This window comes from Heloderma suspectum, chromosome 2, assembly GCF_057233095.1.
Source record: "Heloderma suspectum isolate Gila_16-S chromosome 2, 16-S_ref, whole genome shotgun sequence".
NCBI classification, from domain to species: Eukaryota; Metazoa; Chordata; class Lepidosauria; order Squamata; family Helodermatidae; genus Heloderma; species Heloderma suspectum.
In genome coordinates this window covers 26,318,810-26,333,037 of record NC_139459.1, presented here as the reverse complement: position 1 = coordinate 26,333,037, position 14,228 = coordinate 26,318,810, and the positions used below count along the sequence as shown (strand labels likewise).

The following is a 14,228-nucleotide window of genomic DNA, read 5'->3' as shown; positions in this document are numbered from 1 at the left end:
ACATGTTGCTCACCCCTGCCCTAAAGTCATCACAGTTGGTCTGCAATCCTATGCATGGCTCTGGCTGAGGTATGCTGGGAGTTGTAGGATGTTTTTCTGTCTAAACATGCATAAGATTGCGCCCCACATCTAACACACTAATTGCAATCACCTGCTGCTCTACTTATTTATACAGAAAAGTAGTTTTAGAAAATTTAGGGGGAAAGTTTTAGAAAATGTAAAAGCATGCTTATTGCCTGGTCAGGCTCTGGAGGGATGTGGAAGAGTGGAGCTCATACCTTCTCCCAAATCAAGCTTTATACTGACATTTAAGGACTCAAGTAGTTTGGATCATATTGTTCTCAACTTTATTGATAAACTGAAAGCAAAGAAATGACTGGGCCCAGATGGTATCCATCCTAGAGTTCTCAAAAAACTCGAATATGAAATTTCTGATCTTCTAACCAAAACAGGCAATATGTCCCTATGATCATCCTCTATACTAGAGGACTGGAAGATGGCTAATGTTAACACCGATTTTCAAAAAGGGATCTGGGGGGATCCAGGAAATTACAGGCTGGTTAGCTTAACTTAATGTCTGTTCCGGGTAAATTGGTTGAAGGCATTATTAAAAATAGCATTAGTAAGCATATAGAAGGACAAGCCCTATTGAAAAAGAATCAACATGGCTTCCGCAATGGTAAGTTCTGTCTCACTAACCTTCTAGAGTTCTTTGAGAGTGTCAGTAAACATGCAGAAAGGGATCTGGTAGACATTGTTTACTTGGACTTCCAAAAGGCTTTTCACAAAGTCCCTCACCAAAGACTCCTGAAAAAACTTAGCAGTCATAGAATAAGAGGAAAGGTCCTCTTATGGATCAGTAACTAGTTAAAGAACAGAAAGCAGAGAGTAGGAATAAATGGTAAACTCTCCCAATGAAGGGAAGTAAATAGTGGGGTCCCACAGGGATCTGTATTAGGACCAATGCTTTTCAACCTGTTCATAAATGATCTGGAATTAGGAGTGAGCAGTGAAGTGGTCAAGTTTGTGGATGACACCAAATTATTTAGGGTGGTTTAAACAAAAAGGGATTGTGAAGAGCTCCAAAAGGATCTCTCCAAACTGGGAGAATGGGCATCTAAATGGCAAATGCAGTTCAATGTAAGAAAGTGTAAAGTGATGCACATTGGGGCAAAAAATCCCAACTTCAAGTATAGCCTGATGGGATCTGAGCTAGCGGTGACTAACCAGGAAAGAGATCTTGCGGTTGTGGTAGACAGCTCAATGAAGATGTCAACCCAGTGTGCAGCTGCTGTAAAAAAGGCAAACTCCATGTTAGGCATAATTAGAAAAGGGATTGAGAATAAAACTACCAACATCATACTGCCCCTACACAAATCTATGGTGTGACCACACTTGGAATGCTGTGTACGGTTCTGGTCACCACATCTAAAAAAAGATACTATAGAGCTGGAAAAGGTGTGGAAAAGGGCAATTAAAGTTATCAAGGGGCTGGAGCATCTCCCCTATGAGAGAAGGTTACAACAGCTGGGATTGTTTAGCTTGGGAAAAAGGAAAGTAGGGGGAGACAGAATATTATGCATGGTGTGGAGAATGTGGATAGGGAGACCTTTGTCATCCTATGAAGCTGATTGGTGGGAGATTCAGGACAGATAAAAGCACTTCTTTACACAGCGCATAGTTAAACTATGGAAATCACTACTACAGGAAGTAGTGATGGCCACCCACTTGGATGGCTTTAAAAGGGGGTTAGATAAATTCCTGGAGGAGAAGGCTATCAATGTCTACTAGTCCTGATGGCTTTGTGCTACCTCCAGTACCAGAGGCAGTGAGCCTATGTACACCAGTTGCTGGCGAACATGGGGGGGGGGGTGCTGTTGCACTCACGCCCTGCTTGTGGGTTCCTGGTCAACAGCTGGTTGGCCACTGTGTGAACAGAATGCTGGCCTAGATGGACCCTTGGTCTGATCCAGCAGGGCTCTTCTTATGTTCTTACATTTCTGTATGGTGGGCATAAACGGCTCCATGTGTTAACTTCACTTAAAAGGGCTATCCACCACTGCAGCTGTGTGCAAATAAAGGCAACGGTGTTCATTTCACGGCTGAATAGTGAGCTTTGAATCTGAAGATGGATCACTTTCAAAGGACTTACTCCTTTTGTAATAACTTCTTAGTCATTCTTCCCAGGATCCTTTACTTGAGCCTTAAAGTTGGCAGGGAGCAGGGTGAATTTATCTATGGGATTATGATGGGTTTTGTATTCACTGGATTAAAACTCATGTCTTCATTCACTTCTGCTAAGTCACCTCTGATAGGCTGGCAATATATTGCCTTAAAACTGGAGAGCAGGGTGCAGTAGTCACTGAAGGCTGTAACACTTCTGTCACCTTTTGTGCTGGGAGAAAAGGATTAACCAACAAAGGAATCAAGCCTCCCTGGGTCGTGTCTAGGAAGTTTGCCGACAGCAGCTGATGATCTCCAAGAGGTGCCTCCACCACGATCCCGGAGCTGGCCGATTGTAACTGGGCTGGTAATGCGGTGAAGCTATACCAGTCTTTTACCACCATATAGGTGTTCAGGATACCGTCTGGTGTACTGGCAGAGAAGGTGGAAGGAAAACCAACTGGGAATTGGCCAAACAAGTTGTGGTTACTTTGCTCACTGACTCTGGCTTGTTTTAACATACCATGATTAAAAGAAAAGTCTTTGCTTAGCACAGCAGCAGGCAACACACAGCCAGCAGGCTTCATACAGTCCCCAGAAGCTGTCAGTGTGGCCTGCTGTGGGTACCCTGCCCCACCACGCTGCACATGATGCTGCATCTGCTACAGTAGGCACATGAGGACAGTCCTCCCTGCATGGCCTGTCAGCAGCAAAATATGTGACTGTAGTCTTAGTGTTACATATGGACACGGCCTCCCTCCGTCAGCCACAATGGCCATCCTGATTCCACACCCCACCCTGAGAAGCTCCCAAGCAAGGCAAAATCGACATGGCTCTCTACTGACATTTGCTCCCAGCTTCTGGCAACAACAGTCTTATCGAGTAGTAAAGGGAGAAATTCAGCACAGACCACAGAAATGTCTTCTTCACAACATACATAATTCATTTATGGAATTCACCGACACAATATGTGGTGATGGCCACTAACATAGATTGCTTTAGATAGGGATTAGACAAATTCATGAAGGAGGACAGTTTTATCAGTGGCCATGACTAGATGCAGTGGTACGCAACCAAGTGCCCTCCAGATGTTTTGGACTACAACTCCCATGAGTCCTGACCACTGGCCATGCTGGCTGGGGCTTATGGGAGTTGCAGGCCAAAACATCTGGAGGGTACCAGGTTGCCCACGCCACCTACACAGAACCTCCAAGTTCAGAGGTAGCATAACACTGAATGGCTATTACCTTCAACCCTTGTTGTGGATTTCTCAGTGACATTTGTCTGACCACTGTTGGAAGCAGGATGCTGGAGTAGATGGGACCTTTGGTCGGATACAGCAGGGAGTTCTTATGTTCTTTTGGAATGAAGCAGGCAAAAAGAAACTGTTTCCCTTCTCTAGGTATTTCAGAAAGTGCAGGATTGCTTTAAGCAGTTTACAATTTTCACAGCAAAGGAGAACTATTCAGTTTAAAAGAAGACATTTATTCTATGGAAAGGGGCGTTTTTAGAATTTGTATGGCTTAAGATGTAACGCTCAGCACCGTCAACTTAAGTAGCATCCACTTTTCTTTTTAACTAGCCTGCATGAACAAGGTTTAACTTTGCTTTAACCTAACATTAATCAACTGTTTCATGATTTGCTTCTTTTGTTTCGATTTTGCCTCCACTAGCAGAATTTTATAGCCTTAATTTCTGGACAAACACAACCAGCCTCCTCTGTTTCTTTTCTACTATTCTGGGACTAGAAATCTATTTTGATTCCTTGGAATCAGAAATCTTTAAGGCCCAGGAGCTGTTTTAATAAATCAAGACTGGTCTTCTGTAAACAAAAACAAAGGAATTTATTCCGGCTGGATTAAAAGGAAGTCTTTTATAAGAGGTGTCGATAAGATCAGAGCAAGCTGTCCTTCAGACTCCTACTTACAAGTTAAGCTTGGGGAGAAAAAAAGCATTTGTTTCTCCTACGTGACAAAGAATGTTTTTCCTCCTTTTTCTACCTGTCAATTAAAGCTGGCCATTTAAAATTTACATCTCAGAAACAGATTTCCATTTGTCAGACAAAGATCAACTTTTGCTTCTTTTTTTTTACAATACTTTTCTGGACATGGTATGTAAATAACCATTTTAAAAAAATGTTAACACATTCCCCACACGGCTGAAAAGTGACCCTACATTGGCCCAGCACTGTTTGACTCCCAAGCTCAGCATGGCTCCTTGACGCCCTACCATTATTAGGAAGCAGTACGTGGCACAAACCAAATCGGTGTTTTAGTGTTCCTTGGTTCAACTACAGTTCAACCTTCCCTTGCTGGCTGGGGGAATGCTGGGAGTTGTAGTCCAGCACATCTGGAGGGTGACAGGGTGGGGAAGGCTGAACTGTAGTATGGTGGAGCCAGCCTCTACCTGTTTTTCTGGGAAACTTAGAACAATGCTGATGTTGCTCACCATCTCTTAACATGACGATTATTAAAGCAATGATGGGTAGTGAGGCAGGTTTGCTACCTTCAGATTCCTAGTCAAATGTTTTCCCTGCACGAGAATCCAAGGGTTAACTGGAGAAGTTCTAGAACTCATCGTTGCAAAGGAAAGAACTTAAGCCACAAAAAGGATCAGAATGGTGGCAGTAAACACAGATGCTTTTCAGCTCAAGATTTCAATGGACCAATTTATACAACTATTCGACACATAGCCAGCAACTTCTGCCGCCACCCCCCACGTTAGGCAAATGCACTATGCGTTGGTATATTGAATCCCTGCTTGGGTCAGAGTCTACCAATAACATGGTCACTTGGATTCAGACTTCTAACCCAGGCAGAAATTGTGTAGCCCAATCACTCACTCAAGTATGAATTGCCTCTTTAAAAGTTTGGGTTTTATACACAAAGCTAGTGGGACCTGCAACAAAATGTTGCAGCGTGGAATAGAGAATGCACTGTGACTATTCTTGTGCTGAACAAGCAGTCTGGTACTGTATGAATAAGGCAGTGTGCGTAACTCACGTCTAGGGTGTGAGGCTACCAATGAGAAGCAGAAAGTATGCCTACATCTCGCCAAGTCAGCAGTGATACTCCACTTAGTATCCCCATTATGTTAATACAGCTTTGTACGTTGCTACTCTTCTAGTGGCTGCCCCTCCAGGAAGGCAACCCAAATGGCAAGCTATACAGCAATACAGCAGGTTCACATTTAGAGCTCTCGAAGGGTCACTAAGCTATCAGAGAAGACAAACCACAGACCTGGCTCAGCTCTGTGCTGAGCTGGAGGCATGCACAGCTCAGTTACAAGGCAGGAGAGGGATTGGCTACCACCATGTAAGACCATATTTATGGGTCACTCTCAAAGCTCAGCCAATGTCACCATGGTTTTTGTGCAGCAGCCCACTTTATGGGTCTGACCACCACATTGGATCTATAAAGAGGCAGAACAAAGGCACACCTTCAGCTGTACACAACAGCATGATCTAAGGCAGCTTGAGCCATGCTGGTTGGGACTGACGGAGGTTCAACTCCAAACATCTGGAGCACACCAGGTTGGGGAAGGCTAGGCTAAGTGAGTCAATAGAAGGGAATCAGTCCTTGGCAGCGGAAGCCAAACACAGGAATCTACTGCTGCCCTAGCTTCATACCCTCCTGGATCCAAAGGAAGCAGCAGGCAAAGAGAGGCAGTGGAGAAATATAAGCAGAGTAGGTAGGTACACACTCAAGAATCTAAACTCACCAAGACTCAATGTGGTGCAGAAGTTAGAGCAGCCTTCCCCAACCTGGTGCCCTCCAGATGTGTTGGACGGCAACTCCCATAATTCCCAGACAGCATAGCCATTGGAGTTGCCGTCCAACACATCTGGAGGGCACCAGGGTGGGGAAGGCTAAGTTAAAGATCTGGACTAGGAGCAGGGAGACCCAGGTTCAAATCCCCACTCAGTTACAAAGCTTACGGGTGACCTCAATAAGTCACTCTCTCTTGGCCTAACCTATGTCACAGGGTTATTGAGAGGATAAAATGAAGGAGGGTTATTGAGAGGATAAAATGAAGGAGTGGGGCCAATCCTGTAAGCTACACTGAGCTCCCTGGAGAAAGGGCAGGACAGAAGTGTAATAAAATGCTAATAATTTTTTACAATTTGCTATGCTGCTTGGGGTAGCATACATCAGGTTATCCCTTGTTGTAAGAATTACAACCATGCTGTGGGATGGACCATTTCATTGCTGAACTAAGATCTGAACCCAGGCCTTCCCAGTCTAAGACCACCAAGTCTGCCCAATGCACCTCACTTCCTCTAGATGTTGACCATCAGTCCAGCTGGACTCAAAATTCCAAGTCATGCCTGACACAGGGATAGAGGGACCATAGCTCAACCCAGCAGACTGTATGCTAGACATGCAGTGGACCCCAGGTTTCATCTCTGGTCTCTCCAGTTATATGACATCAGGAAGAAGGGCTACCTCTGCTTAAGACCAAGCTTCAGCAAATCTACTTGCAAGGATAATTTATGGAAACAGGCCTTCCCTGCTCTTGCAAGAGAATGAGGTGATAACAAGGCTTTCAAGTTTTACTGTTCTTTGCAGTGATTAGGTCAAATTTAAGAGCTAATAGAGGAGATAGAGGAAGTCCAGCCAGTGACTCAGGAGGAGAATGCTTGTTGAGATATCTTATCTATGCTAGTCAAATGGAGCAGGCAGGAATTCCAACTTAAAAATAAGGCTGGGTGGGGTGGATCTAGATCGAGAGTATGCAACACACAGCCTGCATGCGCCCTTCCCAGGCATTTTTGTGCCCCACACCCTGTTCCCTGCCACCAAAACTACCACATGAAGAGAAAGTCATCAGCAGCAAAACATCATGGCAATTTTTGAACTCTGTCAGAAGCTGTGGCGTGAATCTCTTAAGAGATTTTTTAACAAAACTTAGAAGTTTTGTTAAAAAATCAACCTACATACAGCCTGGGTTACACAACTCCATCAAGGATATCACTATTAGTAAATTCATATAATATCCTTGGCTCTCACGGCGGGACTGGACTACACAGCTGGCTGGCAGAAACTAATGCTTGGCTACCAAATCCAGGCATAATTTGTAGACCCCTGCTTCAGAACTGGCATATCTCAGTAGCCCACAATATCGGCCAGTGGTCTGATTTGGCATAAGACGGATTCATATGTTTACACCTACTAGGCCATGAAAACCTTTTGACCCTGGCAATCACCCCAAAGACACAACAGCACCCAGCTAAGCTTCTAGCAATTCATTCCCCAGATTAAGTTTAGCGGGGGTTTGAAATAACAAGCTTATTGTCAAACCCTACACAAGGCATTATAGCAACTGAATCACATTAATCATTCCACCCCGGCTCTGAAGCAGCAGGGTAACACCTGTCTGAAGGTAGCCGAAAGCAGGCACAAAACTTTGCTACAGGCATCATTCCAAGTCTACAGTGTTATTCTAAAACATTAAAAAAAAATCAAAGATAGCTAATTACCCATTATTAAGCAAACTCTGAAGTATATTTCAAAAGAAGCAAAGTCAAATACACCCAGAGAATTTAAAAAAAATGAGGGGGGAAAACATGGTTTAGACTTGCTGTGGAACCTGCTTAATTAGATAGCGGTATGGTTAATAATCCAAAAGCCCTTTGAAGGAAACATACATACATCATGCTATTTCTCTGCTCTCTGGAATGTCAAGAGTAGTTATGCAAAGGGTAGGCTTGGACTTAAAATGTCACTGTTCAGGTACTATCACTGAGGAATACTAGAGTGATTGAAAGAATGTGAGGGAAAAGCTGTTTGAGTATTATTTCTGATCCATTTGAAAAACCTCTGCCTGAGCCCTTCTGTAATACCACCTCCATTCCATCATTTATACATGTTACCCATTCCCTCCTTTCCTCAACTGCAGTCCAGATTTTCTTCCCTGAAATTAATGCCTCCCCACTACACCACACCAACTAGGCAGTACTATGTTCAATTAGGCTCTGGATCAGGGGTCCCCAATCTTTTGGGAATTTGAGAAACTGCTGTGAGCACCACCACAAAATGGCTCCCATGGAGGATGTGGCTAGTCACATAACAGCTGCTGTGGAGGCCTGGCTAGTCAAAAGCTAGCTAAAGAGTTCAGTGTGGGGGGAGAAATAGTGAGGCTAGAGGCCAGAAAGGGAGAGAAAGAAGACCTAACATTTCTCAAGGTTTTTATTTAACCCTGAGAATTTGGAAGGGGGCAAGCAGTGGAGAGCTTTGTGGGCACCACTGGAGGTCCACACAGGTGGGACCCCCACTCTGGATCCTAGCAGGATACAATTAATTCACCCAATTAATATTTTGCATATACAATTTTGTATATGCAAAACTGGCTTTAGAATATTTAGACAGACAACTTTAATACTGCCTCTAATACTGGAGGTAATACATAGCCATCATGACACATCCAACATATGAATGAAACAAAATAGAGGCATCATGTAGTTCTACTTGTCAATGAGCCACAATTGGCTGCAGCGGCTTCCTGTCCCTGTTGGAAACTAACTTGAGTTGGCTGCTACATGATGCGTGAAATGGCCCTTTCCCAGCCTCACTCCCCAAGAGAACCTCTTTTACTGAAAAGGCTGAGGATTGAAGGCAGAAGCTGAAACATCTAACTATTTTTAAGTTTAAATATATTAACTGGTAGATAGGACCATTAGTGTATGTTGCGCTTTCTATAAGACATAACGATGCTTAACTTTTTTCCTTTTTAAAGCCACCATGTGGCTTTCCAATCAGCTTTTTCCACTGACTTAGGGATATTCCATTTTTACAAGCACAGGGTCAGAGAGGAAGTAATCCATTGTTATTTTTTAAAGCTTCTTTACCAAAATATTGCAAATCAAGAGAACATCCCATTTTTATGCTAGTTCAGACAGGGGTGAGAGGAAGGACACTCTGGCCCAACCCATCAGCCAGGAAGCAAACAATGGCTAGTAGTTTGTGGCTTTTCCTCCAACCAAGAGGACCACCATCAAACTATCAGCTGTAATGACTGTTTGTGCAATCTGTAGTATTGTTTTTCCTTCCCTTTTGTAAGGGTGAAAAATGTTAAAGTCTTATGTAAGCCATGCACAGATCTAGAGGTTGTTTAGTTAAGGAAAGATGCCAAATAAAGTAAGAGGCAAACATCTGTACAGAAACTTCTACAAATTACTGTGTTTCGGGGGGATGGGGGGGAGGCTACATGCAGCAACAAAATCAGCCTTCATACATATCTATTTCTCTTCTTCTCAGCTGTGAAAGATCACCCAGCGACGGTTCATCTGAACGAGCGGGTACAAAGCAGTTGCTCACACTGAAGGCCAAATTTAGTTAAGCATCTTAATACACACATATTATGTATAATGACACTTTGGAATGTACATTTCTTCACAACCCTTGAAAGAATCCCCTGAGCATAGGTCATCATTTCTATTGTACAATGGGGAACCAATACATTGCTGAGACACACTACATAATCAGTTGCAGCCGCCTAAATGAGTCTGATGACAGGCCTGGATTTGGACACTATCTACATCCCACACATGACTCAGTGAATGACTTCAGATCTCCGGAAGATATACTCAGAAACATCTGCAAGGTCACACTGCACTAGCCTGTCCTTATGGCTAACAGCACACCCTGCAACTCCTCTGGGCCCAGCCATCTGCAGCAAGAGTTAGAGATAAGCAGAGGCTGAAACTCCCAAAAGACCATCAACTGAGATCTCCAAATATGAGAGAGAGCCAATTGTTGGTGGTTTCCACTTCCCTGCAGTAGGGATAGCTGGTCATCAGGGGTGGCTTCTAACAGGAAAGGCACTGAAAAAGCCCTGAGCAACGCCCGAATTTTGGGAGTTCTGGCAGTGTTGCAATTTCTGGGTAGCTGTAAAAGCACTTCTATCTTGCTCCTACATTAAGAAAGCTCAGATAAAGTTACGTGGGACTCCTAGTGGGGTCTCATCCATGCAATGACCTGATCAACATCTTGATCCAATGTGAACCAAAATTCAGTTTAAGCAAAAGCGTATGATTTGGTACAGTTAAAGAAACGCATAATACTGCTCTAGAACAGAAACAGTTTCAAGTCCTCTTACTCCCTCCAGTCACATTTTACAAGTGTTATCATTTCCACCCTCGTAGTTCATTAACTTACAGCTTTATCAAGGTGGGAGCGAAGGAATGTTTCCACAGTGAAGACTAACAGTCAACCACACTGGGCCATTGCATACTTACATCACTCTTCCTGAACTTTGCTTTCAAGCTCTTCATGTTTATTCCATTCAAACTTTCAAACCTAAGATGTTTTCAATACCTAAACAAAAAAGGGGGAAATACATATGTAAGTTTCCAACTACATTCCACCTAAATTCAATAGGCATGTGTCCCATCCTCTTAAATTGGAGCACATAGTTTTGGACAAAAGCTATTGTTTCACCAATATTCCTGAAATTCACCTATTAACCTACACAAATTCCTGATATATTTTATTTATTTATTACATTTCTATATGCCAATTAGCCAAAGCTCTTTAGGCGGTTCACAAAACAAAACTCAGGTCCATAAAATACATAATAATAAAAGAGAGTAAGTTTAAAACAGAACCAAAATAAAAACGAGATAAAAGCCAGCAGCAGTACAAAAGATCAAAAAGGTACACTAGGAGAGTAATCCTATGGTCCCTGGTGAGCACCCCAGGGACCACAGGATTGTTCAGAGACAGTGCTCCGACCTCAGCAGAGGGAGTTGGAGACCTGACCCCCGACCCTGCTCCCTCGCAGCCAGCACAGGAAGAACTGCACTGGCTGCATCTCCAACATTGGAAAAGCAGCTTCTGAGGGGAGGAAAGGGAGTGTTCCAGGGGGTGGGAAGGGCAGGAGACCAGGATACGGTTTATCCTGAGCTTCCTCCAGCCTCCTTCCCTCCCCCTCTGAAGTGCCCTCGTTAGACAAGCTAAAAAACTCATCTAGCGAAAATCACCAAACATGGAGGCGAAGATCACGTCTGTTGCTCCTTCTACCCTGCTGGCTTCAGCCCAGAAGGAATCCCAGAAGTCTCAGAGGCTTCCAAGCAGCAAGGATGCAATCAATAGGACTGCGTCCTAAAGCAATTTTTTAAAGCTGAAGGACTAAAAATTCTGGGGAAAATAAAAATGTCTTCACAAAAACCTGAAAAGATCACAATATAAGTACCAGGCAAGCCTCTCTGGGGAAGGTATTCCAGAACCGCTCTCCAGATGTGTTGGCCTACAAATATCATCACCCCCCAGCCAACATGACGGGTGTTGTAGTCCAATGCATCTGAATGGTGACAAGTTGGGGAAGGCTACATGTGGAGGGCAATGCAAGAACAATGCCACAAGGGTGTATTTTAATCCACAGACATGTCCAGGAATAACAGACCTGGTGTATATAATACACCCAGGTTTGCCACTAAGTATTAACAGGATGGGAAGCTGAAGCCAATCCTGCGTCTTTGATGAGCTTATTTATATGATGCACGCATTCACATCCACACTTTACATTAACTGTAAAAAATGTAGTGTATTAAATGTATCTCTAGCCCTCACAACATAAGGGATACACAACAGTAACCTTACACTGTAAGCCTGAAGCAAAGACAAAAACTTTGTGGAGTCAGAAGTAAGGGTTACACACACACAAGCTGCATGTAAATGTAACATGACTAAAGCTGTGTGCCAAAAGAATCAAATAGTTGCACAACCTTGCATGCCTTTACCAGGAGGTTATTCCTGTTCTTCCATCAAAAAATGAAATCCTGCATTGTTAAACACACCAAAACTAGTCAAGTGCTACTTGGCAAGGAAAACGCCTATTCATGAATAGCAAAATTAACAAGGATAATTCAGTGAAACTAAATATCCAATAAGCTTTTTTTTAAGTGACCTGTAAGAACGGGAGAGAACATAAAAATATGGACACTGGTCTTGTGCCTTTCTGGGTTTAGATGCATCAGGAAATGAGTATTTACAAGCAGATCTGGCTATTTTAAGACTAGGGACCAAGTGTAGTCTGAATTCTCAGGTCCAGTTTACCTTTGCATGTATGTAACTGGATCACTCTATACTTAGTGATCAGCAGCTGAATATGCAAGGTGATAGGAGGAGAAATGGAAGTGGATCTGTGGAGGGATACCTCTGGTGGCCCAGTCACTCAGCAAAAGTCATCACTTCTAGACGCCAAGCCATGAAGATGTCTGTATGCCAGTTTTGTATTTAAGCTCTTGCCTGGCTGCCAGAGGCGACATGAAATTCCATGAAGGTGAGTGAGCAGGCAGGAAGCAGAAGATGGATAGAGCACTCTGTGTCTCCTCTGGCATCCCGCCTGGTTTCTATGCTGGATGCCAAGGAGGAACATGGGAAGCTGCCTTACGTCAGGTCAAACTGTTTGGACCATCTAGTCCAGTACTGTCTACTCCAGCCTTCCCCACCCTGGTGCCCTCCTGATGGGCTGGGCTATAATTCCCATCATCTCTAGCCAACTGAGGCTCCACAGTGATTCAGGCAGGGATCTTTCCCAGGCCTCCTTTCTAAGGGAAGATACCAGGGACTAAGCCAGGCAACTTCTGCAGCAGGGTGCCAGAGGAGGGCCGAAGCGTTCCCTCCCTCCTCTGCAAGCCACCCTTATGGGTAAAAAAGCAGGCTAACAACTTCTGTGTTTACGAAGCTGACATATTATTTGTTTGTTTGTTTATTATTTAAAATATTTCTTGGCCACCTTTCAGGGCAGAAGCTCTCCCAAGGTGGCATACAGCAATAAAATACATAAAACCAGTATGATACTAAGAACAAGAAAAACAGTACAAATACAAGAGAAACAGCAATAAAACCAACAACAAAACCAGCAACAAAAGCAATCATGTTAGGAGGCCAGAGTAAAATAACAGGTTTTCAAGGCCTTTTCAAAAGCCTACAATGTTGGAACATGGTGGACCCCCAATGGCAACTTATTCCAGAGGTGTGGGGCCACTGCAAAGAAGGCCCTCTCACATGTGGTAACCTACCTAACTTCTCTCACAGGTGGGCAAATGAGAAGGGCCTCATTAAATGTGTCCTTTTACTTGAGATAAGCATGTCCTTTGAAGTATCAATGCCCCTGCATGACCCTGAGGCACGAAAAACAAATCCAAATGGGAATCTTGCCACCTTCCCTGGAGAATCAATTTTGTCACGACTCATGTGTTTAGAAACCTGTATTCTACACTGACAGTTTTGACAAGACCAGCAGTGACTAACATGAGCTACCCTCCAAAGTGTAACCAAGCAATTGTGAAGTGGAAAATGCTCTCCTCAAAACCACAGCAAAGGAAGACACCTCACAGAGCAGTGCATTTTGACAGCTACCAAATATTTGCCTCCACAGAGGTAGCAGCTTCTTCCCTTATGGTCCATGCCTCCAGCTCAGAGTAAATAGATGAGGCTCAGCTTTGTCCAGGTCAAATGTGGGACTGGAGACAACAGTGGCCAGTTCTTTAAATTAGACAGAGGTGGCGCCCAGCGCCAGCTGGGATCCAATTGCTCCCCTTTCCACAGCAGGCAGGAAGCATATTTCTGATAGAAGGGTTGAAGTAGCAGACAATATCTTATCTGTCCATGATTCACAAGACTATACCCAGCTTCAGCAGATGCTAGCAAAAGGGGAAACAGAGACGGCTCTGTATCTGGGCAGAGGCGTTTTGGAGCTAGCTGGCAAGAAGCCAACCTCTCCTTTCCCCTGTGGCATTCCACGCACCCTAAAAATCTTCTCCGGGGGGTAAGCAGGAGGCTGCGGGGGGGGGGGGGGATGCAGAAGTCCCCCGGAAGAATCATTATGGATCCCAGTTCTGTGTTCAATCCATTATGTTGAGCTCCTTGGAAGGAAAATAAAAATTAAAAATAAGCCAACCTTGGGAAGTCCCTAGGTTGATGCTTCGAGGAAACAGATGCCTCTTTAAAGACCAGTCCTGCCTGATTAACTCATACAGCTGTAAATCAACATATATTGCAAAAGACACCACAAGTCTGTAGTACTCTCCATTCTTACAAGGACAAGTGAGTCTTTCTCAG

At 43.9% G+C, this 14,228-nt stretch overlaps 1 protein-coding gene across 2 annotated transcripts in view; it reads right to left on the bottom strand.

Moving 5' to 3' along the window:
- Positions 1 to 14,228, bottom strand: part of RAI14 (retinoic acid induced 14) — a 157,738-nt gene that overhangs the window by 130,848 nt on the left and 12,662 nt on the right. For both annotated transcript variants that reach the window (XM_084833030.1, XM_084833032.1), the window contains exon 2: positions 10,400 to 10,478. In XM_084833030.1, coding sequence (XP_084689156.1) covers positions 10,400 to 10,435 — 36 coding nt within the window. In that variant the 5' untranslated portion in view covers positions 10,436 to 10,478. The remainder of the gene's footprint in view (positions 1 to 10,399; positions 10,479 to 14,228) is intronic.